Source organism: Vanessa tameamea, chromosome Z (genome assembly GCF_037043105.1).
Source record: "Vanessa tameamea isolate UH-Manoa-2023 chromosome Z, ilVanTame1 primary haplotype, whole genome shotgun sequence".
Lineage (NCBI taxonomy): Eukaryota > Metazoa > Arthropoda > Insecta > Lepidoptera > Nymphalidae > Vanessa > Vanessa tameamea.
Genome location: NC_087341.1, coordinates 9,683,803 through 9,711,042, shown reverse-complemented (window position 1 = coordinate 9,711,042; position 27,240 = coordinate 9,683,803). Strand labels below are relative to the sequence as shown.

Sequence of the window (27,240 nt, the reverse complement as noted above, 5' to 3'; positions counted from 1 at the left end):
GAAATTTTTTGATTGAATATCTACTTTTGTAAAAACTATTGCAATATATCAATGTTGAGTTTTTTTTTTCATAAACTAATGGATGGATCAATGTCGTTCAAGAGACAGATACTTAAACGACACTTTAGCAAAATGTAGCTTTTGTAACGTCTTGCTACAAGGTACTAAACTTCGGTGTTTCAAGTGAACGTGCGTGCGTATAAAATTTTACAACCGCCATCAATGTCATCTTGTTTTAACAATCGGTTCATAAAATATGTCAATAAGTGTTTAATACATTGCAAAAGTGTTTAATTGATTGAAATTTAACAAATTATATTAATACATTTCATGATATAGTATAATTTAACAAATGCATTTTTAACGATATGCGTAATAAATTAGTTCTTTAACATTTTAAACAAATTATATGAAACATATTTCCAAAATTTTTATTTTAGATATTTTTTTATACATTACATTATCATATAGATTTATTTTCTTTTACAGTACAGCTTCCGTAACTGTGTTTACACGTGATGAAATCGAATGAATGATCGCATCCGTTGTTTTTTGGTTAGCTCTTTGAAAACCATGATGTTTTTTTTTCGTTAACATGATTTTGTTGTTCTAGGAATATCAAATTATATGGCATTGTTTTCCAAAATAAGGTGGCGTTTGTAGGTCTATTTAATAAATACACTAATCCCGATGTTGCCGTACAGCAGAGGTTTAACTATAATAACTGATTCCTCCGTTATTTCTTGAGTAGTGGAATGATAATATATTCTGTACCTTCTACACGACTGAAAAATAGACTTTTACTATGTCCGGTGTTTTAAATTTTGTGAGCCTTTTATACAATGACCAAGTGAAGCTGTTGCTTTATTAACAGTTTATTTATAGACTAGCTGTTAACTACCCCCTCCACTGGGCGTTTTAAAATTTATTTAAAATTAGTTATTTATAATAACAATAATTATTATTATTATAAATGGAAGCCATACTTTTTTTTATTTTGAATATATTTATTGAACATATAAGATAAAAAAATAATAATTAATAGTTAAATATAATAAAATTAGTAACAGAAAATCCAAATTAAAAAAGAAATTGAATTTTCGAGACAAACTTAATCGGCCTCCGACTCCGCCTCAACTGTCACTCTTTTATTATTTTCGACGTCGAAAATCGAAATGTCGAAGTCGAAAGGCGAAATGTCGTAGTCCAGCTCCATACAGTTTCCATAAAAACACATGGCATGTGAAATTTCGAAAAGCTAAATACAAAAACACTAAAAAATTAAATTTAAAAATAATTTATCAATTACATGAAGATAGAAATAATAATTCAAGAAAACACATACGAATAAGATGCTCCATGCTGATAAAAAGGAGGAAGTCGCACGTGCAGCAAAAAATTATAACTAAAATTATAAAATATATTACAAAAGTAATGCCGACTCAATTATATTTTTTTACGATTGGCAGATAAACAGATAGTGAACCTTTATTTTCTGAAAGAATATTATTCAGTTTACAAATAAAAACAAAGTACCATCTGCAATCGAATTCAGAAGAGTCGAATTTATTTTTGAGAATACTTGTGAACTTCCCGCCATGAAAGTTGAGATTTTCAAAAAAAACAATTATGCAAACGATTTGATTTTATTAATAAATATTTATAAATTAATTGAATATTCACTACTAAGATAATTTCAATTTAGCCAAAAAACAAATTATAGAACATTTCAATATCAATATTTGTTAAGAATTCAAATTTTTTAAGTCAGGTTAGAATTAAACTCTATTTTGAAATTTTTAAATTTTAAAATTATTTGCACATTTTTTTTTTAATTTTGTTATAACTGCCATGAGGTTTACCGGCATTATATATCTATCATTTGCGTAATCACATGTTCTAACTGTATACCAATTTTTATAAAGATCGTTTCGACGTTTCTTGAGTTATAGCGAGACTTACAGACAGAGAGATAAAAATTTCAAAAATGGTAAAACTGATGTCGGTGCGTCATAAAACGAATATTTATGACGAAATGCGACAAACAAATTGAGCGTACAGATAGACTCTACATAGTACCTAATGCACACATATATAGGCACCACATACCCTCGTACAAGAATTTTGAATTATTAAAAAATCTCAGTTAATACAAATTTCTCGTCCATAAATTACAAGTCGGTCAAAATGAGAAGAGTACACAGAAATATTGACAAATTGTTACTAATCAAGCCTCTCTCTACCCGGCCAGTAACTTTCCTCTCTCTAAAATTAATTATTTGTGAAATCGTAACTATAAGTAAATTGCATTTAAGAAACCTCTTCATTATAAGACCTTATCCGATCTTCTATGTGCAGCCATCGGCCCATAATCACTGGAACAAAAATCGGCTTAGTCTATTAATATATAAGATTTAAGCTAAGTAGCTTCCGTTATGAATTAAAGATAGCTCGGGACAATTGTTTTGGCGTTGTTATTTTATATATTGGGCAATAGGACTCTTATCGATACTTTGTCTTTCTCAATCCATATAATATTTTCAAACCATATAATGTTTTATTAACTGTTATTAAAATATTTATTATCTGGTGGCTCACAAAAATTATGCCTGCCAAGCTATTCTGTAAAAACTACGTATCTTACTCGAGTAGCCTTATGGTAATGCGCCATTTGATGCGTGTATCCCTTACAAGTTATGATTATCATAATAGTAAATGTCTCATATCTCTTTCTGACATTTTACGATCGTTCTGCATTGAGTTTCGAATTTTTTATAACAGACTATCTTTACTGGTAGAATATTCCATTGACGTTTTTAATTTAGAATAGATATTTAAATATCCTATAGGTATCTCACGATTCACCTACTTTGTTAAAAAAAGTAAATAAAAGGTAAAGTTATTTTAAAATCTACCATGTTGAGTGGAAAATTATTTTTAATTCTAAGCTATATTAATCATGACAAATAATATATAAATAGTCTATGCCGGGTGATAAGCAAATGGTATAATTTTGAGCAGTAGTAGTATTTCGTAGTTATATTAGAGCTATTCACGTTTTTAATTTATTCCGACATCAAACCTAGGGTATGTTTATGCTTGTTTAGCTTTATAGAATAGCGTACAGATAAAACATTTTCACGTTAGAAAAATCTCGTAATACGCGAAATCCATGCCACCGCCAACACTCTAACAATTCAATATAGGCACTAAGGATATTTAAATCCGTTCCGTTGAGAGAGAATTTACGCTTGACGGCTCTCGACTCGCAACCTCTTTATTATTCCATATAAATATTTTATATATGTGATATTTTACGTTTCTTAGCTTTGTTTTTATTAAAGTAGAGGTCTCGTAACATTCAATTGTTGAACTATTATGTTTATTTTTAGATTTTAAAACAATATAAAACTCAATACGCTACAAGTTTTACGCCTACTCTAGTTTTACCGCAATATCACAAGTATCCTGATTTGCTTTAATGAAATTGACTTACTTTAATTAGCAAAACCTCTCCCGCAATGTGTTTTATGCATAATAAAATGTAATACAAAAAGAAGGAAGACAGGACCATATTAAGTAAAAGCACGTATGATGGAAGTAAACAATATACACAAGATATTATCCATATTTAATATGCATTTTTGAATTATAATATGCTATTTATGCATTTGATTGAATAATCAATATTTTGCTTTCTAATAATTCTTTTGAATAAAATTGGACAACACAGTACGCCCGTCATATGTGATATATTGAAATTCAAATACCGATAAATAAATTAATGTAGTAAAATAAATAAAAACATCGTTAATATCATTATTAATATATATAACAACGAAGTATATTGTACAGTGTGTGACGCACACACAATTTAATACAAAATGACTTATAACCCTAAAACTATAAAAAACATTTATTATTATTAATAATAATTGCATCGTTTATTTCATTACAATGAATGTAGCCCGTGAATCACCCACTAAGCAGAGGTCTCCTTTTGTTAAGGAGAGTTTGGAGCTTATTCCATAGCACTGCTATACTCCAAAGGGTGTTAGTGGACACGCGAAGAAGCGGAATTTAATATAATACAAACAGGTTATGAACAGAATATGAACGAAAAACCGATGGAGCATGCGGAATACTTCCGAGATTTTTAAAGTTGAAACTATCCACCTTTTAGTAGATTTGATATACCTATGTGCATTCCCATAAGAATTTGTAAAATTTGCTATTATATATTTCGCAGTCCAACTTGAAAATATAAGTTTTCAATGTGCTTTAATTAAACAATCGGATTAGTAATTTTTGTGTTACTCCCAAAACAAATCGTTGCAACAAGTTGTACCTCTAAACATTATAATTTGTATGTTAAACGTAAGACGTTTTAATAAGCCATTTAATCATTATCGGATGGAATCAGTCAGAAATTTGGCAAATAAAACGCGGCCGTTATATTTTCGAGTGCAAGAAGACGTAGCTCTTAAAAATAATATCCCAACATAAAAGGCAGATACTTTCTTAACCTGATGGGGTAAAATTATTTAGCTGAGGGTTTACGACACATTATATCTTATCGGCTACTTTATTTTTATGTAAATGAAAAAACTCCTTAAATGAAATACAATATTCCATGTTGTTATCGAGAAATATAATTTATTTATTTATTTACTTATTTATAATATAATGAAAATATTAACTGAGATTGTATTGCTACTTGAACATGGCGAATAAAATCAAATAATTAAAATAATAATTAATTAATAAATACATTTTTACTAATAAGAAAAATCCTTAAGACAGATTTTAATATTTATGACACCAATAATGAAGAATTTCTGTACATATTTTGATTCTCCATTAGGAGAAGATTTTTCTATACGATAAGAAGAAAAAGGCTAAATTTAATCTTGTTACACTAAATGCTTCGAGCGTTGTATGTCAGTATGTCATTTAAAAAAAAGTTAATTTTCTCTTTAAATCAATCATTTAATATTATCATACAAAAATGTAAGAAATTTACGTGTTTAAAAATATATCTCTCCGTTTAAAGTTCGCGGACGTGATAACTTAATGCTTTGAACTATCATATTTTTCGAAATGAAAAATTGTAATAATTCAAATTAACTTTATTAGTGATTATTTAAAAACTTTGCCTCAGGGAGCGAGTTAGCGAAAGCGTTAAATTACACAAAGATAAAAAAAAACACTTGTGGTAAAAGTTCACATCGATTTAAATTATAGAAACCGAAAACCGAAAACCGAAATACGAAATCTAGGTCCCGCCAGACGGATGACCTGTATATAATAACGGAACCCGACTAAATTCGGAGAGCACAGAACCGGGAGCATTAGGCTACTAAAAAATGCCTATTTCCAACGGATTTCGATTAGATGATTATGATAATTATATATAAGAATTTAAACTTTAAAAATTAACATTGTTGATCTAAAATGGGTAATGCCATAAATATCCCACTTCTGGGCCAACGGTCTCCAAAAAGATGGGATGATTGTAGGAAATTGTTTCATATTTATTCCACCACTGCCAATGTTGGATTGATTGACGAGATCATTTAAAACAATATACATTACATAAGCTAATAGAATATTTACTTTATTATTAAGATATATTATATATCTTTATAAAAAGTTGTAAATTTAAAAAAAAACTGCAAAATTTATTCATTGTGTTATTCGATTGAAATGAGATGTTGTAAAAATGGGACCTAACCTAATATCTAAAGGGAAATGATAATTGCTGAATCGATGTCAGCGTTAAGTATAATATTTAAATCGTGAGATATCCGTTTTATCACTAAAATAACTGTTTTATCACAGGCAATTAATGCTTTACGTCCTCTATGTAAAAACAAATACAAAATAATTCATTTATAAAATTAATCATAAAGCAAATTTACAGTAAATGAACTGCCTGTAAGTATCCCACAGCTAGGTATAGATATCTTCTCTTGAGGAGATTTGGACATTATTGTATCACGCTGCTCCGATGTTGGTATGGGGATACATATGTGGCAGAGTTGCATCTGACGTCAGCAGACATCTTCACAATTTATTCCTTCGTCTCCCGTTACGTAATATGGTGATTATGAAACCTAAATTGAGCATACGAAAGCTAGTGGCTTTCCAAGTTCCGGTTAGCAAATTTCGGCTAAGTATCACGTGTTCTAGTCACTGGTGTACTAAGACTCTAAAATAAACAGATAACAAAAACAAAACACTGCTATCGTTTATTTTTCCTAAATATATTTTCTCCTTCGTATTTATCGTTAAACATGTAGTGTATATAAAACTTACAATATGATTATAAGATATTTTTATTTTCAAGATTTTTCTCATACACGTTACCTGAAGGATATTAATAATGGAATATTGAAATATACGTTTCAGAAAGTAATAAAATCCACGTTAAGGTATAGGCTAGAAAGCCTTTCACCTATGCTTTGATCTGAACGAAGAATATGCCTTATTCAGAATTATTTTATGTAACTTCACATACGATAATGTTGTCTATGGCGTATCTAACAATATTTCTTTGAATATTTCTGATTCATGGATTTACACGATACGATTACAAAATTGTTCCATTTTAAAGCAACTATTTTATTCAAAATGAAAATAGTTTTTCAGATGAATCAGTCGATATGGTAGTTAATTGACAAAAACGTGTGAACGTGTTTATCTTAGACTTTATTACATTGTCGAAATATACTATACTTCAATAATGTATGTATATATAATTACATACACTCTGAGCAACTGCTCTCTTCCACCGAAAGAGTGCAATGGCGTATATTCTATACACTTCGTTGTATATATTATAATAAAAATCAAGGAAAGTGTTTTTATTCTATGAACAAAACTCCATGTTTTTATTCATAGTTATTTATTGCTGTAATTTCGATGTTTCACTTCGTCAGGCGCCGTGACGGCCACATTTTTCATTAATTAAATTCACTGAAGTGTCACATTCCGTGCGCTCTTAAAAACCGAGTGAAAAATGCTTAATTTTTATGTAATTTCTTCCTTTGCTTCTCAATCATTATGGTGTTGAGGCAGAACTGGTATTTTAAAAATGACTTTTAGAATATTATACTACATAATCTTATTTAAGATTTCTGAAGCTGTTATCTATATAATATGAATATATCCATATGCGCTCACATACATAAAGATAACGCAACAATTATTACGGTTTCTGTACTATGATCAAATTTTTAAATTGTTCTAAACAAATCATTCGCGACATTCAATTTCATTAGTTCCCGATACTTTTAACAGAATCATGTTTTTCTTCTCTAATAAAATATACATATTTAATATATTTTTGTCATCTCTACCGTTAGCTGAGAATATAACAACTCCCAAAACATTCAGATAATGCCTAAGCTTGCCAAAAAGTTCGTATTATGTGATTAGATATATACTCTAAAAGTCGATATTATGTTAGTCGATGTTATATCAGTAACCTTGACCTTTTAAACTGCTTGATCTCATACAAAGGAAATGCGAATAATACGAAATATATATGTTGAGTATTAGTTCTGCGGTTAATACAAGAACACTGTTCCGCAGTCTATTTGGATAATAAGTATAAATTATTATACATCAAGAAAGTGTTATCGTATTACACAATGCAAAATTCATTATAAAATGTGGATTCAATTAAAAGTTATATAGGTGTGTGTGTTATATAAATGTATGTTACGCAATACTAGTAAATCATATAGACAAAAAACATTGTATCTTTAAATTAATTTCTTAAATATATTTTCTCAACCGCTGCATTTTTAATTAGGACGGGAAGTAATACGCCTTTTATTTTCCATAAAAGGTTTCGTAATTAAAAAGTGGAAAGAGATCTTACCATTTATCTTGCAGTCTGCTGCCAGTTTTCGACAAGTAAATTTATGGCAAAGCTGAAGCAAAATATGTCATAGTTTGTATATTCCATACATTTTTTAAAAACAGTGACAATGTCTAGTTTAAAAATGAAATATTTTTTCATTTATCGTGTTCGTCTTTAATCTTTCGGAATACTTTTTTAAAGTTTTGATTTGTCAGATAGACAGATATTGAACATACTATAATTTGAACTTTGATAATATATAGTAGAATTTGCCAATAATTGTAATAATACTTGTGCTCATGCTGACGAGCGTGTTACTGTTGACTTATTGTTACATAATTAATCGAATTAAAATTAAATTCGTCCCTTTTAAAGTCAATTAATATAAAATTGTCTGTTTCGAAAAGAATATCTGTTGGCATCTACTGAAACTTTATACTGCCAATTTTATAACCTAAAAATCTTACGAAATGCAATCCATAGAAAAAATAAGTTTATTTGTTAACTATTTACATATAATACTGTAATATATTTTATTATCTTTCCTAATTAAAGGTTCACCATCATCGTTATTGTCATTCGCTTTAAATTGTTCCGGTTCAGTCTTCATTGACGTTACAAGAAAAATATTCAAAAGACTTAACAGCCAACCTGCCTTATGCAGTCTATAGGAATATGCCTTTAATAGTGTATTGTAACGCCTAAACATTTTGGCTGTGTGCTGATGGTTCTGATGAATCTGCTTAACACAAAACTTACGTCTATGATGGGTTTAGGCTCCTTTCTCCGTTTTCAAAAGCTTAACCTTTACTAAGGTTACTAAGGTTAATATGGTATAACATTTACTATTAAAGACATATTAGTATTTACTAGTATTTTATTTATACAATATTTATAAAATAATTATAATATTCTGGAGGAGAAGGATATTTTTTTTATAATTAATTATCTGTTGCGGTTTATCGTCCATTATTCATACTTCACTTCCGTTCATTTTAATATTTATAATTCGTGTTGATGTGTACAACACTTTCTGATTAAGTCGTTAAAACGTATTTTATCGTGTTTACTTAAAAAACAAAGAAAGTAATAAATCCATAGTTGTTAGGATCTAAAGCTAATCTTGTAACTTATAACTTACTTGCTTTTAAAAAATGCTTCTTTTATTACCTCTGTTTAACCTTAAATTGTTAAACAAAAATAAAACGTTAGTTCATTCTTATATTATAAAAACATATCACACTTGAAATAAGCGGTACCTTTGCGTCTGAAACAAATAACTTGAACTTTACATTCAAAAATTTTGCACTCTAATTTGACCTTGACGATAACTAACGCACAAAGAAGTTTTCCTTGAAAAAGATTTAATTACATATTTTAACGGCACATAAGGGGTGCTATTAACTCAGCAATCAAATGTTCAATTGCAATGTCGCATGATTCCCCACCAATCTTATGGTATCACTCTTAAAACCACTTACAGTAAACGACTCTTTTATGGGACGCTCATAAAACAGATACTCTAAGTTACAGTTAAATGAGGAAGTTAATCTGTTTATTCTCTACAACGATTACTTACTTATTTTATGCTTTGTGATGGCTTCAGCGTTGAGCATTATAAATTGAAATAAGATAAATTAAATAAAAAAAAACACATTTGCATTATCATTTAAATATGATATGATATAAATAGTATAATAAATAAAAAAAAATGTCTTTTCTTTTTCTCTTATAAATAAAATGAATGTTAGTAACATTGTCTATGTGTTCCTAAGCCATGCATCCGATTGTCATGACACTTTGGTGAGCACTGCGAACGCAAAGTTTCCTGGACCAAATAAGAACTTTCAATGTAATCTTGTTATGTAGACCGTTATTTTACATGTGCGAAGCCAGTAATAAAGTATTTTTATAAAAGTTGTTTTTCGCGAAACATGTATGAGGGTTGGGGAATAGTAGACTCGCTGCAATATGGTCGCCCGAGCTTACTTGAAAGGGATCTGTGGCGTGTGGCCGAGCAAACGTGACATCGTCAAAAGCGCGGCCTTGATTTGAGCTTTGACGCTAGCCAAGGCTGTACAATGTACAGCCTTATAAGTTATTAAAGTGTCGACCCGCGTGCAGACCCGACGTCAACCAAAAGCATAGCAAATCAAATAAAAAGTATTTTTGATATTATATAAGCTTTTTATTATTATCTTATGAAACTTTATTAAGTAATAAAACAAATAGTTTAGTGTCTAATAAAACAAAATTACATAAATATTATGCGGATCATCATTAACATATTAGCAGCAGTGCCATTCTCTAAAAACTTACTTCGCTCATGAAATGGTGGAGATTAAATGGATTTACGCCATTTTATTACGTATAAAACGTCATCATTACGATAGACAGTGTCGCTTGGCATTTTTTACATTTCACAATATTTTTTTTCGATTGATTTTGTTCTTACAGAATTGCCCTACTGTTACAAAAGCCTAGTCCCTTTGATCATTTGATCAGCAAAACTGTGTCCGTTCATCCATATTACGAAAATCATAATGTTAATAATTTAGTTGTATAGATACTGTAATTTTAGTTGTTTAGATAAATGTACCAATGCTTAAAATATTTTTAGGAGCACCACTTTTTTTTACCGTATTGACTTCCCTTTACACGCCCGAATGACTGTACCTCGTTTTATAAGAAAGTTTATATCTAAACAGTTACACTCATAGTTTCAATGGTACGGCTCTGTTAAAGCCCTACTGATTCGGTACCACCCACTCGTCCTATATTCTGTCGCTAAGTAGCAATATTTTATATAGTTGTGTTTCAGTTTGAAGGGTTTGTTAGCCAGTGTAACTGCAGGTACAAGGGCACAAATTAGCACCCAAGGTTGGTGGCACATTCGAGATGTAAGGAATGATTAAAAATTCTTACGGTGCCAATGTCTCCGTGACCCCCTACAATCAGGTGGCCCATTTGCCCGTCCACGACCACCATGTCATAAAAAAGTTCCACACTAATATTACATAAGATATTATACAACGAAAATAACCAAACTTGTACTAAAAGAGCAGTATCAATGTTAATTAATTGTCTAACTTCCTTAACCACATGTGTCGGAGTCGACTCTACCTGTAATTAATAACAGTAGAATTCCACTAGAACTTTGAATCCAAAGACATTCGTAATAACCAGCGTTCAAATGTGGTTGAAATTCCAACCAAAATCATTATTGAAAATTAGAATAAAATATAGGTACATGATTTAGATGAGATTAGTATGTTTCGACGTTGAATTTATTTTTACTGTATCATTTTTTATTGATTACACAAAAGCACATGAATAAACCAAGCAACTAAAATCTGTTGATAAACAAAGGAGAAAACTGTACTGAACTGTTTGGTCTTGCCTACTTATATATAGATACTGTGGTCAGTGGCGTAGCATAGGTCCTATGATAATACCCGGTGTGGAGCCCAAATTTACGGTACACTTATTTTTTTAATTCATTATCTATAGTAATCTATATTTTATGAATGTGAAAGTAACTCGTTCTGTATAATTTATACCGAACACCTGACGACCACTCCGTATAACGCGGTCAAAGCCACCGGCGACAACTATTATCGAATAACAATAACCTGAAATATAAAAACTACAATTGTTGACACACACATATTTACCTATATGATCCAAAAAACCACTTCCGTTAGTCCGGTTGACACTTGTTACCACTACGTGGTAATTACATTGAAACACAATTCCAAAAATGCCAATATTATATTTTTAAGTCAATACCGTAGATATATTTAGAATCAAACGATAGCGTGATTAAGAAACTAGTTATTATTAAATTAAATTTTCAATACAAATATTCCTTTTCTCTTTTATCGTTTAACAATATGAATAAGATACGTACCAAAATAACATTTTTTGCAATTTTTGTCTGTCTGTCTGTTTGTTCCGGCTAATCTCTGGAACGGCTGTACCGATTTCGACTGGACTTTCATTGGCAGATAGCGGATGTAATAAGGAGTAACTTAGGCTACTTTTATTTTAGAATTATATATAGAATAAAAATAAAATCACGCTACAATATCCAAATAACTTAAATTCAAACAACGCGCACGAAGTCGCGGGCACAGCTAGTTTGTTATAAGATCAATCACTTTCATTGTATATTTCACATCAAATTGACGATTTGAAAAGTAATTGTCATATATATGCAGGATATATTTTTTCAATGTCATTTAGATAAAAAACATCAATCGTTTAATTAGAGAAAAATATAATACAATTCCTTAGTTGCTGAAACGATATAATTGGTTTATGTAAGGAACACTCCAGAATTCATTTATTACAAGTGTGAATCGTTACTGTATATCTGCAACCTCAAAACTCTTAAAAAATACTCGAAGGAACTCACCTGAGCAAGTCAGTTAAAAAAAAAACGAAATCACGTAACAATAACCTTACGAGACTAATCAGGAACTTTGGTTCCTAATTATTACAAAGCTTATTTATTTCCGTTTTCGGTACTTTTGTGCGTATTTTAAGCAATGTGGAATTTTATTTATATTCTAACATTACCAAAAACACTTAAAACAACCTACGGTTGCGATAATGATCAAGTTAATTCGTTTTTTTTTATTTACTGGCTCATAAACTGCGTCAAAATCCAAGATTACTTTCGAATTATTTTTAATAGATACTTCGGAAGGCTTAGATCAACGAACGATTACTAGAAATTTAAATTTAAACTAGTCTACGGTTTCTAGAGTATACCTAAGGGTACGCAAGTTTAATGACCTTAATCAGATCTACGCCCAACCGATTAGAATCTGTATTAACGGGTACGTGGAGGCAATACACCTTATTAAAAGAAAAAAAATACCTGTGCTTCAACCTGTTTTTTATTATAAACACCAATATTTCAATAAACCAACCAAAACATTTTGTTACTTATAGTTTTTGATCAAAACATTGATTGAATCCAGTATACAAACATACACTTAATGATATGATATTACGCTGTTATGAAGTTAACAAACCAAACAATACGTTTCAATTTAAATTTGTTTAAAAAGTTTGAATAGTCAGTTAAAATGTTTATTTCAAAGGCGTCTTGAACATTGATGCAGTTTATGATTCCGTCAGTGTATTTATAAAATGCGTACGAAGTATAGGTATATTACCGTTTCACACTGCCTTCACGCTGATATTTTCATCCTAAGGTTTTTAATAACTCCGGAGCTAGACAAGACGGCGACAAAATCAAATTTTAAACCCTTCAAAGTTGGTCACAGTGGGGATCGAACCCGTGATCGTTAGCGCTGAAGCACATTTATTAATATTAATTAAATAAAAACCTATAATCTTACGAATATCACAAACATATTTGAAAAATGACTTCGAATTTTATAAACGACGTAATATTGTGCTTTAAATAACACTAATTGATAGAGTCCACTAATTTTTGTTAGATATAAACACAAAATACTAAAATTAGAAATTGTTGTATATAAAATTTAATATATGCATGATGCTACTAAAATGCACGAAATGTCCAAATTTATTGGTAAATTATACTATGAATATGGAATTTATCAAGTATCTATAAAAACATATTAATTATATAACTTTTCGATTATCTCATAACTGATATTTCGATCGATTTTGACTTAGAGATTTTAATACATTTTATATCGTATATATGTTTATTATATAATTCGTAGATATTTTTTAAACTTTATGTGATTTTTTTATTACTTAAAACAACACAAAAGAAAGCCTCAAACGTTCTTATTAACATATTTGTGATGGTTGATAGGTTAGTGAATAATTTTACAATATTTATTTCATTATATTCTCAATGATATCTTGTATATTTGGAACCCGTACGTACTTATGCTTTTCAGTGGTATCGTATCTTGAACATACGTGTTTAAAACGTAAAAGGAAAGATAATTATTTTATATATATATTATTACCATTACTACTAATAGTATAAAATATACTTATACATATAGTTCCAACTTAAATATAAAAGAATGGTTTTTGTGCATTTTAACTAAAAATAAATATTTAACATTAGACAAAAAGCTCGATGAGAATAAAACTCAAAAGGTCCTACAGTTTTTAGATGATTTTTTCCAAAGAGGAATGATATTTATGTAGCGTCAAACAGATTTCAACATGTCTGAGTTTGAGGCTATAACATAGGATTTAGTCTCTTCATAAAATAAAGTTGATAATTTTGAGATAAAAAAATCTGCTAACAAGAATATATAACACTTCGTAATATTACTTAAAATTATTTAAACCCTGCTACAGAGCAAGCCAAAGTAATTTACATACAAACACACGAGATTTTTGTTTAAGATACCAGCTGTTACCCGCGGCTTTGCCCGCATAGATTATAAATATATTTACAAATTAACTTAAAATGTTACGTTAATGTAATACCTCTTTGTATTCCACATTGGTGTGTATTTCAGCCCTTAGGGTAGAATATCCAGAAACGCTTAAATGCGAATCAACTCATTATTAATCGGTAGCCCTAAAATAAAATGTCATGCTTCTAACTTCAAAATGACGGACTTCCAGACTAACCTGTATACAGAATGTTAACCCTATTTCCCCCCTTAGGCGTAAAATATCCAGAATCGCTTAAATACGTATCTATTCATTTTTAATCAGTATCCCAAAAAACTGTTTTTTGTTTTTAATTTAAAAAATGACGGACTTCTATAAAAACTTTCATCCCTTATTTCACCCCCTAAGAGGTAGAATATCAAGAAACGCTTAAATACGTATCTACTCATTTTTAACCAGTAGCCCATAAATAAAGTTTCATGCTTCTAACTTAAAAAATGACGGATTTCCAGACTAACCTGTATAAAAAATGTACTACCCCTATTAAACCCCTTAGAGGTAAAATATCTAGAAACACTTAAATACGTATATAATCATTTTTAATCAGTATCCCAAAAATAAAGTTTCATGTTTTTAGCTTAAAAAATGACGACTTCCATAAAAACTTACAACCCTAATTCCATCCCCTTAGTGGTAGATTATCTAGAAACCCTTAAATACATATCTACTCATTTTTGATCAGTATCCGAAAAATAAAGTTTCATGTTTCTATCTTAAAAATGACGGACTTCTATACAAACTTTCAACCCTTATATCACCCCGTAGGGGTAGAATATTCAGAAAGACTTAAATAAGTATATACTCCTTTCTCAGGCTCTAGACTATTTGTGTACCAAATTTCATTTAAATCGGTCCAGTAGTTTTGGCGTGAAAGCGAGACAGACAGACAGACAGACAGAGTTACTTTCGCATTTATAATATTAAAGTATTGAAGTATGGATTGTTATTTCTCTCGCTAGAGAGCTGCGATAATCGCGTCCGATCGCTGCTAAATTCAAAGTGCTACAGGGAGAACCGCGGCCTCCGACGCGCCTATAGCACGCTCCCGCCGCCCCGGCCGCGAGGCCGGCCGGTACCACCGCAAACGCTACGTTCCGCAATTTTTAAATCTGTAATATCTTCGAAAATATTCATTTAAATCATATGCTGTAAAGGGCCATATAGACCAATATTAAATCAACAATGTATTTAAGGTGTTTCATTGGATAAGGATTAATGCTGTATAGGTTAAAATCGCTTGGAAAATTAGCCAATATTTGTGGTAAAAAATAAATAACAAAAAAATGTTATTGTGGGTTATCACTTACAGATAGACATATACCATCGTGGACTTTTTTGTAGACATTTTTGAGGTGTATAATTCTGTACTACATTATTTTGATCTATCTAGTAGGGTTCAGCCAGCGTTTACAATGTAAGCGCAAAAAATGTATAAATTTACGACAACAACTTGAAAACTTTTAAAATTATCAGTGTTACTTAACTATATTGTCTATGTATTATATACAAAACCTTTCTCTCGAATCACTCTATCTATTAAAAAAAACCGCATCAAAATCCGTTGCGTAGTTTTAAAGATTTAAGCATACAAAGGGACATAGGGACAGAGAAAGCGACTTTGTTTTATACTATGTAAAGACGAACACAACGTGTAAATTAAAAAAAAAAAAAGAACTATATCTTTGGATATACATCATATACCTGACTTTTTGCTAAATACTTAATAGAATTATATCTCTGTGAATTAACATAAACATATTTTGTGTAAAGTATATGCTTAAAATAAAGGAATTGCGTCTTTCGCAAAGCAGTAATCGAATACAATTCAAAAGAGTTTATAATGAAAAAAAAATGTTCTGCATAATCGTAAAACAGATTACCATTTATCGGTTTCCGTTTACCCGTCCAGCTCCTAATGGGACTGCTAAATCTGAATCATCAGAGTTTGTTTTTGATGAATGGACTTTCTTCTTCTGGAGTAGCAGATGGGTTATCTCTATACTTTCCGAATAAAACTTCTTGTTCTGACAGTTTCGGTTGAGGTAACACAAGCTGAGCTGGGTCAGTATTGTTCACTAAATCATATATAATTGTTTTATCTTCATTATATGCTACCTGATTCCTTTTATTATACAAAGCAGCTTGCAGCTCCTCATTTTTAGATTTATGTGCAGGCAAAGTTATAAATAACAAAGCTTGTAAATTTTTTTCGGCGTTGGTCGATCTTGAACAACTGGTACCTCTTCAATATCGGGGGGTGGCACATGAAAATAAACATGCTTGGTTACCACCGGCGTTGGAGAATTTTGTTTGTTTTCAATCTGATTTGCAATGCTACGAATACTATCGAATTGACTTTGATAAACAAGCGCCGGATTATTTTGCGTTTCTAATAATTGCGGTTTTTCTTTGTGTATGTTCCAATAAAAGTGATTCCTTTTTACATTTAAATTATTATCTGAAAAACTATTTTGTGTATTATAAGAGGATGTATATAATTTGAAGCTTCTTGTACGGTTGATGAAGGGAGTTGTACATTTATGCGGTCGGAATGTTGCACATTAAATTCAATGTCGGAAACGTATTGTCTTGAACATTAGACGCGAGATGATCACGTGGATTTAACAAGGATGCGGCACCGTTTTGAATACTTAATAAGTTGGGATTACTGTTTTCAATATCAAATGCCAATGGTATATTATTTGACAATGACAATAAATTTGAATCAACGTTATGTATATTTTCTGAGCTTAATGTTTGGGATTCAGTACTTTGAAGATTTATCAGTGGAACTGTTTTCTGCTAACTGAGACTGTATTTAGGCTCGTATATTGATTTGGATTCACTTATGATAGGACTGTGCACAACAGAGCTTTGAATTGAAAGAGAGGCTTCAATATTTGCATTCAACTCGATAGTTATCGGCGTTAGACTAGTAAGATCTTGAAGGGTACTTATCTTCGGGTTTTGGTGCTCTGAATTTATTGTGCTACCTGGTGACTGAATTACATTATTCCCACTTCCGCTGTTCACGTACAGCTTTGAGTAAAAGTAATCTCCATAAGGTACGGGATAAGACGTTTTCTGACCACTTTGAGTGGAAATATCTTGCACTATTTGACCTCCAAAATCTTGTAAAATTGGCTGATTATTCGGCAGTCTGAATGGTACAATTGGTTTTGGATAATCATAACCAACACTAACACTTTCCAATAAAGTAAATATACTCAAAACCTAAAATGAAATATATTTTATATTAGTATATAAACAAATTAAAGAATATTTAAGTTCACGATTTTTTAACTACTAACCATTATACATAATATGTTAAAAACATCTTGACATCTTGACAGTCTCATCAACGAAATAAACTAAAACGTAAACGTAACCCTTAGCTATATATAAATACTTTCGCCATAAAATTTGTAAATAAGATTGATGGCAATTAACTTTCCATTAAGGCATGCGTTTCCATGCTATAACCGAATTTAATTTACCGGCATTTGTTTGATTGCGTATATATTTTAGCCAGGCTCTTAAGCTTTTGTATGATAAATGAATGTATCAACATAATAATTATTTTATCAATATTTATTAAATATTAACATGACCAACCTATGAATAATATTTAAAAGGTATATAAATTCTGTATATATTAACTTAGCTTATTTTTATAACGCTAAGCGCTGATTGATCCACGTGGAACACAGCCCTAATATTACGATGTCGATAATTTAAATATAATATTCTGAAGGAAACGATCAAAATGCAGATTTAAAAGCCTAGCCTTAAAAAACGGTATGCATATTACTTTTTCTTATTTATGAATTACGTAAACAGTAAATTCACTGTTCGAGTCAACCGTCTGAATGGAATATTTTGATATAAGTTTTATAATGGGGAAATGGGGAAATTCATATGGGTGAAATAGCATGACGTCCTGTACTCTCTCGTTAGGCATCCCGGATCAGGTGAAGTACCAAGACGAACGCAGTGGGAAAGTGTTGAATTGGTACAGAACCACCACTCAATATTGTAACTATACGGAATTAATATCCGTAATAGAAAATAATTTCTTTGAAATGTTGTAATTATTTTACTGTGATATTATAAAATTTAAAGAAAAGAAAGAAGGAAAGCTAAAAATAAATATTTGCATTGAGATCGAATTCATTGAGTTGAGTTGATGGTTAGTTAACTTATCCAATAAGCATCGAAAACACTTTTATGCCTCCCCTGTAAACGGCTTGATGCAAACCAATGTTGCACTTTATTTGTGAGTAAGTTTAATATCCATTTATGATGGAATTTAGCGTCGTTACTTTCTTACTAAATTGCAATAAATGCGGCTAAAACTTTATTTTTTGTAGATTAATAAATAGTTATTATATTTATGTTAAATATTTGTGTTTTACAAAATATCTTTAATTATCGAATGTTCTTTATTAAAATATGTTAATTGTATAAAATGATAAATTCTCAAATTACCTATTTAAATATTATGTGGTTGATTTATAGCAATAATTGGTTTGTGGGGGTTTTATTTAACTTGGTATTACACACATAGCATTACATACTCTGTAATATTCATTCCACAGCGTTAGTTAACACATAAGGCAATGCATATCAATAGAGCTCCCAGTCCGCTCCATTTTTCCGAAAAATTTAAAAATCAGCTTCATATCGCAGTCTATTTATATACAGAGAGACGCCGTGGAGAAGCTTTACATTATAAGATGTAGTGATACAAATTGAGTTCAGTGTATAGTTACTTTCAATATATAATTAAATTTATACATATCTATAGTCGTTTAGTCAGTTTTGCATTATATATTTTGTGAATAGATTTTCAGTATTGGTTTATCTGTACGAGCTGCATGCGGAAGCAACTAATTGGAATTTAGTTAACCTCAGCAGCTTTACGGATTAAAAATACTTTTTATCTCGTTGAAAATATTTTACTGATCTCAAAAAAAAAAAACACTTTCTTCATTTTTAAATCGTAGCCATGCGAAAATATTCGAAGCCAAATAAAGTACTTAATTAAAGAAACTATAAGTTTTACGAAGAAATTTTTAAGTAGTTTCTTATTTTAATGAGTTCTTTATTTTTTTTTTACAGTTACCGAGAAAGAAATAAGGCTCTGGTAAGTTGAACTTTATCTTATATTATATTCAAATAAGGAAATTTAACCGAATATAAAAAAAGTCTAAAAAGAGAAGGCTAACACTTTTGAGAAACACTTTTTGGGGTTTATTCCACCACGCACTCCAATGAGTGTTAGTGTATACACATGTAACAGACTGACATCCGATACATGAAATTATCTTTATCATATTTTCTTTCATCGACGAGTTCGAGGTGAATCATAAACTAAATATAACTATACTATTTTTAATTCTTTTTTAGGCATAAAGGATTCTTAAAGGACTGCCCGAATGGTTTGCTTACTGAACAGGTGAGTTTTTGTAGTAGTTGAAAAATTGTACATAATATGATTATAAAATTAATGTTACTTTATGTATAAGTATTTGTATTCGATATTCGCTCTACGATAAATAAAACCATGCCGAAAGTTATACCGTATTATTATCTGTTGAAGGCAAAAACTTTTGCAAATATTTTTCTACATCGTTATTTCGGTCAAATCTGCGGTAAATAGATACATTGTAATGTATGTACATATACGATGAAGTTTAATTCTTACTTTGATTAAAATAATTAAATAAGTTGATAAAATCGATGAAGCAATATTGTTCACAAACCGTAGGGAAAATCCCCATCTAAATAAGCGCAATTTATAACAAATCGTTTATGTTCTGTATTTCAGGGCTTTATTAAGATCTATAAACAGTTCTTCCCTCAAGGTGACCCGAGCAAATTCGCTTCGCTGGTCTTTCGGGTCTTCGACGAAAATAATGTAAGTATGGTAGGAGTTGTTTATTTTTCGCAAACGAAATACCCAATTATATATTAAGGTAAACTCTTATTGAAAACATACATTTATATTTATTTAAAAGTAGGTCAATTAGAACAAGCCGTCTCAGAGTATTTTATAAAAGAAAATTTTGCTTGAAATACGAATAAAGAATAAAGATGCGTTTTCTATATCCGTATATTTATCTCGTTTTAATTATTTAGTCATAGCCCAGTTATGTTCTTATAAATTGTAATCCTTTACAATCCGTGTTACTTGTAGCTCAGCTGAATATGTAAACTCAAAATAATTTACTAATAAGGCGAAATGTAGAGAAATTAGTCAAGTTTGTTAGGTAACAGTTTGCGTATGCTTAATATTCATAAGACGATGTCATCACTGTTAGCTACAGCCCTACATGTTTCGTTAGACGATAAATTCATATTCCCATGCCATCAACTCGTCCTCGATAAAAATCATGACTTACTTTAAAATATATTTACATATACAAGAATTAACTAACCGTGTAGATGATATTTTAGTACTCAAGTGTCTGAGCAAATATAGAGACAGTCTTTATTGCTCCATTAAAGACAAACAACAAATAAAGAAAAAAACAAATACCTTTTTATAGCCCGACCCGGAAGTCGAACCTGGAACCTTACATTAAAGATACATTATTCAAACTTTAAAATTTTCATTAAGTCGTCAATTAAATTAGGATTTTGTTTTAGTTCATGTGTAAATACATTATTTAGTCGTAAGTATATATTTTTATATTATTACTGAAAATAGGTAGGTTATGTTCTTTAAGTAGTTAGACTGGCTGATTATCCTTTCAAACCAGAACACAATAAATCTAAATATGGTTGCTTGATGGTAGAATTAGCGGTGGCGGTGATGCCCCCAGACGGGTTAATACTCTACCACCAAGAAAATTCAACCCCAACCCCTAAATATATCTTAAATCAACTTAAACCTACGTAAATTATGAACAAAAAATACTGTTATATTTACTTATAAAACTTTATTCTCAACATAGTTCGTAGCCTTTTTTCGACGAAAATTAACTTGGTATGAAGTTGTACGAAAACAGTATAGCGTTTTAAGTTCATTAATAAATAAGAAACTTAAGGAAGTTTATATTAAATATAATTATTATAAGTATATATTCAATATTTACTGCAGAACGCCTACTAAAAGGAATTTAAATATGTTACCATTTAACTTTCCGATAACCCAAAAACTAATATTTGTACTACCTAAACTTACATCTATAGATAGATTACAGGCAGTATATATGGGCTATTAATAAAATTGTAATAATTATTGCTACCGATAGAATGACCACTTGTCAAAATGTTTTTATTGTTATTCTAGGACGGGTCTATCGAGTTCGAAGAGTTTATTAGAGCTCTATCGGTGACGTCACGCGGTAATCTAGACGAGAAATTACATTGTAAGTTCAATAATAATCTTATATAACTATTTACACGATATTTTACGTATTTAACTTATAAAAAATTGCTTAATTTCGAAGATATTTCAACAGTATTCTAACATATTACAGGGGCATTCCGCTTATACGATGTTGACAACGACGGCTACATAACAAGAGATGAAATGTACAACATAGTCGACGCGATCTATCAGATGGTTGTAAGTTAATCAATAAATATAACTATACCTACGAATGACATGAATAATGTATGAACAATCCTTAATAATCATTATTTACCTGACAAGGGTTTTCTGTTAAATATGCTGTCCATCATGTTAGAATCTACGTGTCCGCAGTTATTAAATCATTTTCTTTATTATTGATATTTTCTTCACCAATGAGTGGGAGTTATTATAAACAAAAGCTAAGTAAGTAAATACGTAGTTAATAGTAAAATTATTGGTAGCCAGACTAGTAGGTAGGAGGGACTTTGCCTGCTCTGAGAGTGATTCCAAAAAAATGAGAACCGCTACGGCAGCCTTTTTCAAGGACTAGTTAACACAGTTCCTCACACTAAAAATCCGATAGGATGGCAATTTAACATTTGGCTTAGGCTACTTTCCAAGACAAGATAGTGTAAACAACTCACAACTTAAATCTTAAATTAATTTTTAGAAAAAAAAAAACAATAACTTATTTTTGGCTTGATATCAGACCAGTTGGACTGAACTAACGACTTTTGTTGTTTTTTGTTTATAATATAACAGGAATGTAATAATATTTTCAGGGTCAAACACCACAGCCGGAAGATGAGAACACTCCGCAGAAACGCGTCGACAAAATCTTCGACCAGATGGACAAGAACCACGATGACCGTCTCACCCTCGAGGAATTCCGCGAGGGCAGCAAGGCCGACCCGCGCATTGTTCAGGCGCTCTCACTTGGAGGCGATTAATCGACGATCATCCTCTCGCCGGATTTCTCATTATTCCCGGAAGATTAAAATGTCTTTACTTTAATTTTTTACGGAAAACTTTATTGTATGCCTAACTTTTGTTCACTTCTCGTTTTGTTAATGAAGTATGTTCTATTTTAAATTTCTAACAAATTTATTTAACTCTGAGTTTGCCAATAAAAAAAGCACATGAGACAATCAATAAGATTTCAAAATAAATATTGAATTAACCTATTATATACCTACCCATATTTCAGAATATTATATCCATATGCATTAATTTATGATTTTTTTAAAAGTTGACGTAATTGCTTGCCAAAAATTGACGAATAGAATAATTGACCAAGTAATAGGTCGATTAATACAGCTGCGGCAATGTAAAAAATCTGATACTAGGCACCATGCCAATTGGATAACCGGTTCTTAGCTTTTCATCTGCACGAGCCAAGAACCTTGATATTTTACTTTCAAAATATTTCATATTAACTTTGTATTTTTCTTTGGCATCATTTAGAAATGAATTTGATTAATTTTAGTATAATTTGATTCCAGATAAAATTTGAAAGCTGAGATTCAAGTATTATGTATTTTATTATAATAAATGTAAATGTCACTTAAGTAAAATTATATTTTTTATATATTCATGAAAAATATAATACTTAACTACGCGGCTATAACGAAATTATGATAGAGAAGGTTAATAAATATATAAGCAAAGTCGTTTAGTGGTTCCGTAATTTTCGTATTGGCAAATTCACTAGTCAATCTCTATAACTTTCCTTTTCTTTAAATCTATCTAATTAAATTTATTCAAGCTAACGCTTTTTGAGTTATGAGATAAATTCGTGCGAGAGTGTGACCGTTGGTAAAAATACCAACGTTGATATTTCACAAATCATTCGATTTGTTCTAATAAACCGATCAAGACAGGAGAGCAGCACGGTAATCCATTACCGCCTACTGCGTGGTATATAACCTACCTACACGACAAAATATACCATCATACTTAACAAGTTAACTGAAAAAATCGTGAGCACGGAGATAATATTATGATTCACCAACAGATAAAAAAATCGAATTTTGAAAAAGAACCCATCAAAATCTGTACATGACTGTGCTACATTGAAGAAAATTGAATATTTTCATAATTCAATAAATCAAAAAGCATCCCCTTATAAACAATTTCAATCAAATAATCACAAGCTGTAGAATCCATATCACCACCATAATCTCCTGACATAGGTATTCATCTATAATACGAATATTTTGTTATTAAACGATTTTCCAAAGTAAAAATTGTTGATTGTTGATTAATTAATAGGTTTTAAAGACTTGGCCCCATTAAAGTTAAATTGTATTTTGGGACGATATAAATTATAATAAATTAAACTTGGCGTTATAACAAACGTTTTGGGTTTTTACAGCCCCATAGTTATTAATTGATAAAATGTTTTAATGATGACGGCGTGCTTAGCAGCAATGTTGAGTAGGACTGTGCGACACCTACTGTCAACACGAAACAATGTTGTTATATAAAATCGAAAGTCATTATTAAAAAGACGTAGTTTAGTAAAATAGTACTACAAATAAACCAATAAATAATATTAAATAACCTTCGCAAATCATAGGTACATAAAAATATTTATATTACTAAGTGTTGTTACTTCTTATCTATTTCTTACAAGTAACTTAATAATTCTTAAGCTTATTGTGACGTGTAACGATGCATTTAACTTCAAATTGTGGAGCCTTTTAAAACATTGGAGTACTTAATTTCCTCTACGGCTTCTACAGTATTCTTCATCGACGTAGGTGTAACGCTTCGAAATGTTTTAGGTACATTTGTGATCCTGTTATTATAGTTTGTTGATTTATATTAACACCTAACTTTGGTAAACTGTTTGAAAAAAATAAAATGTGCTAATTTTGGTTACAAAAGGTTTGTGGAATGTTTTGCGCGAGAAACAACTACGAATAAGTAAAAGAGATATTTTTTCTGATTTAAGACGAAGTTAAATTCTTTATACCTCGCCGACCAAGCTGTGAGCTAGAAACATCTGATATCAGTTGGTTCCGCATAGACATAAAAAATAATATTTCAAAAAATCCAACTTATTAGAATAGTTCACAAGTCCACATTTTTTTTCCCTATGGCATTTTTTATAATTTTTTTGTGCCTTAAAACTTTGATGGAAAGAATAAAATGTAATCCATTTTAAATGGTAACCGGTTTGGTAGGTATGCTGGTTGTTTCGCGAGTCAATTTATCGTATCGGCTTGTAGGAAATAAGATGCGTCCTTGAAATGGGATAGAGTAAAAAATTATTTGGGCTGTGTATTTCATATAGAATTAAGTATTCGATGGCGACGCAATGCGACTGTTTCATTCGGATATAAAAAAAATAATACTAATATTATATATTAACTATTCTTTAAACAGAGGTATTAATTAAAACAACCAGACTTATTATTTAATATTACCAAATGAGATATTGCCAGTAATATATTATTTACTAGCAAAAAGACAAATGTACCTATTTTATAATACAATTGAAGAAATGATAGTAACAATTCAATCAAAAAAATGAAAAAGTTTCCGCGCCATGCAATTTTAAAATGATTAACATATTTAAATATAAATAAATTTGGAAATGTTTAAAAGTAAAGTAAATAATCATCATTAAATTGCACAAAAGTTAAAAATAATTTTCTAATTAATCGCCTTTGTAAATCGTCGTAGATACAATAGAATTTAACAAAAACTGTCGGAACTTTTGGAAACTTTACTCTTCTATTGTTTATTGCGGCAGCGAACTTAATAATTTAAAAAGGATCTACCTATTTAATCAACTCTTAGATAAGTAAGTCAACTAATTATGTAATGTTAAACTTACAGAAATTTTAGTGCTACGTTAAGGGCGGAAAACTATACGTACGTACCGCATAATATTTTTCTGGAATCTGAATAATCAAGAGCACCTCAAGTTATTCTATAATTACAAAGACCTTTAACTGTTACTTCTAATGTTTCAATACATTGAATATTTTCATGTAAATCTAACAATACATAATTATATTATATTAGTATGAAATAAGATTATCATTGTATACCGATTAGGCTTCAATGTCGTCCAAGGTGTAAGCCCTCGTTGCTGCATATTCACATTTCCGCTCACACATTCTGATGGATGTTTACACTAATCATATTATTATTAGATGTAGTTAAATGTTAGAGTCACGTTCCATGATATTAAGTCAGAACTACATAAATGTTTAGTATTATATTAATAAATAATAATTATAAATTTTCTCACTTTGTCTGACAAACATAATCTGCTTAAAAACTCGAACAAAAGTAACACCCATAATTATTTACATAATTTTGCACACCTCGAATTCGAAGTGATGTTGGAGTGCTGTATTATCGCCAGAATAAATATCTAATTCTCTAGCATTATCAGAACAACCACTTAAATAAAACAATAATATCTGCTCCATAGATATCCTCTAAATATTAAAATATATAAATATTAAATGTTAAATACGATGGGAAGTGGTAATACAATAAAGATTAAACGAGAATACACGGTGTATTTACAATATTCAAAAAATCATAACCTTATATGTTACGTAGTAACGAACTGTATCGTTTACTTTACTGAACAATTTATTTTTTATTTATATTATTAAAAAAAAAATTAAGAAAAAGCATTGATCTAAAGGCAAATTATGTTTGGACAGGACGTCAGAGAATAGTTTTAAGATTAGAACAAATTATAATTTATCTACTCATTTCTCCTCCAGTTCGCTGCCTTAAACTTAATCGTTTAATAATGTTAAGTAGATCTCTGTCTCAATGTAAATAATAAGTACTATTCGCCTACTTTAATACATACTATGATAATATTCACTTTTAATATAAATGATTAATAATAAACAAAGTTGAAATGAAGGGTGTGTTTTATTAGTACTTAGGTACTATACGAAAAGATCCCTTGAAATTAAAATCACCTAATTATTTAAATTAAGTTCAGGTTCGTTTTTTGTATATTTAGGGACTGTTTAATGTCGACTAGAAGTCGAAGTGTTAACAGCTTTTTAAATTCTATAAGCTTATTAAGACAAAGATACATATATGTTTATTATTTATTGAAGTTCTGTATTATATAAAATATGTTTTAAATAAATATGAAAAAAGTTATGCAGACATTCCATTAAATTAAGAAAGAAACAATCTTCTTTAATTGTTCTATGTAGTTATTTGATCAAAAGTAACGATTATAATATACGTATATGTCTTCCTAAACAACAGTTAAGCTGACACGGAATATATTGTAATACTGAAAACATGAAAACATTATTCTAAGGAAATGTTCATGTAGGTATACCAAACACACAAATTAGATTATAAAATTGATGTTCTTACATATAAAACATTAAAAACGTTTATTTGTCACAAGTGAGTTTGAATCGCTAGTGTGCAAAATTAGGTGGCTTGCCCAATTGATTACAAAAATTACGGAAGATCCTGTTATCTTCATTAGATTCCATCAAGAAAATAGGTGTGTGCGGTAACGCCATATTACCGTACATTTGAAAGGTAGCCCGTAGGTGTTGAGACATTTGCATTA

At 30.1% G+C, this 27,240-nt stretch overlaps 1 protein-coding gene and 1 long non-coding RNA gene across 3 annotated transcripts in view; both read left to right on the top strand.

Annotated features, from left to right (window-relative positions):
- Positions 1–26,561, top strand: part of LOC113404050 (frequenin-2) — a 178,136-nt gene extending 151,575 nt beyond the window's left edge. Inside the window, exons 3-8 of one of the 2 annotated variants that reach the window (XM_026644797.2) lie at positions 19,418–19,442; positions 19,706–19,754; positions 20,127–20,216; positions 21,594–21,672; positions 21,784–21,872; positions 22,442–26,561. In XM_026644797.2, coding sequence (XP_026500582.1) covers positions 19,418–19,442; positions 19,706–19,754; positions 20,127–20,216; positions 21,594–21,672; positions 21,784–21,872; positions 22,442–22,609 — 500 coding nt within the window. In that variant the 3' untranslated portion in view covers positions 22,610–26,561. The remainder of the gene's footprint in view (positions 1–19,417; positions 19,443–19,705; positions 19,755–20,126; positions 20,217–21,593; positions 21,673–21,783; positions 21,873–22,441) is intronic. The other variant, XM_026644796.2, reaches the window with a different exon arrangement.
- Positions 1–27,240, top strand: part of LOC113404070 (uncharacterized) — a 282,204-nt gene that overhangs the window by 173,549 nt on the left and 81,415 nt on the right. The gene's annotated exons all lie outside the window — the stretch shown is intronic.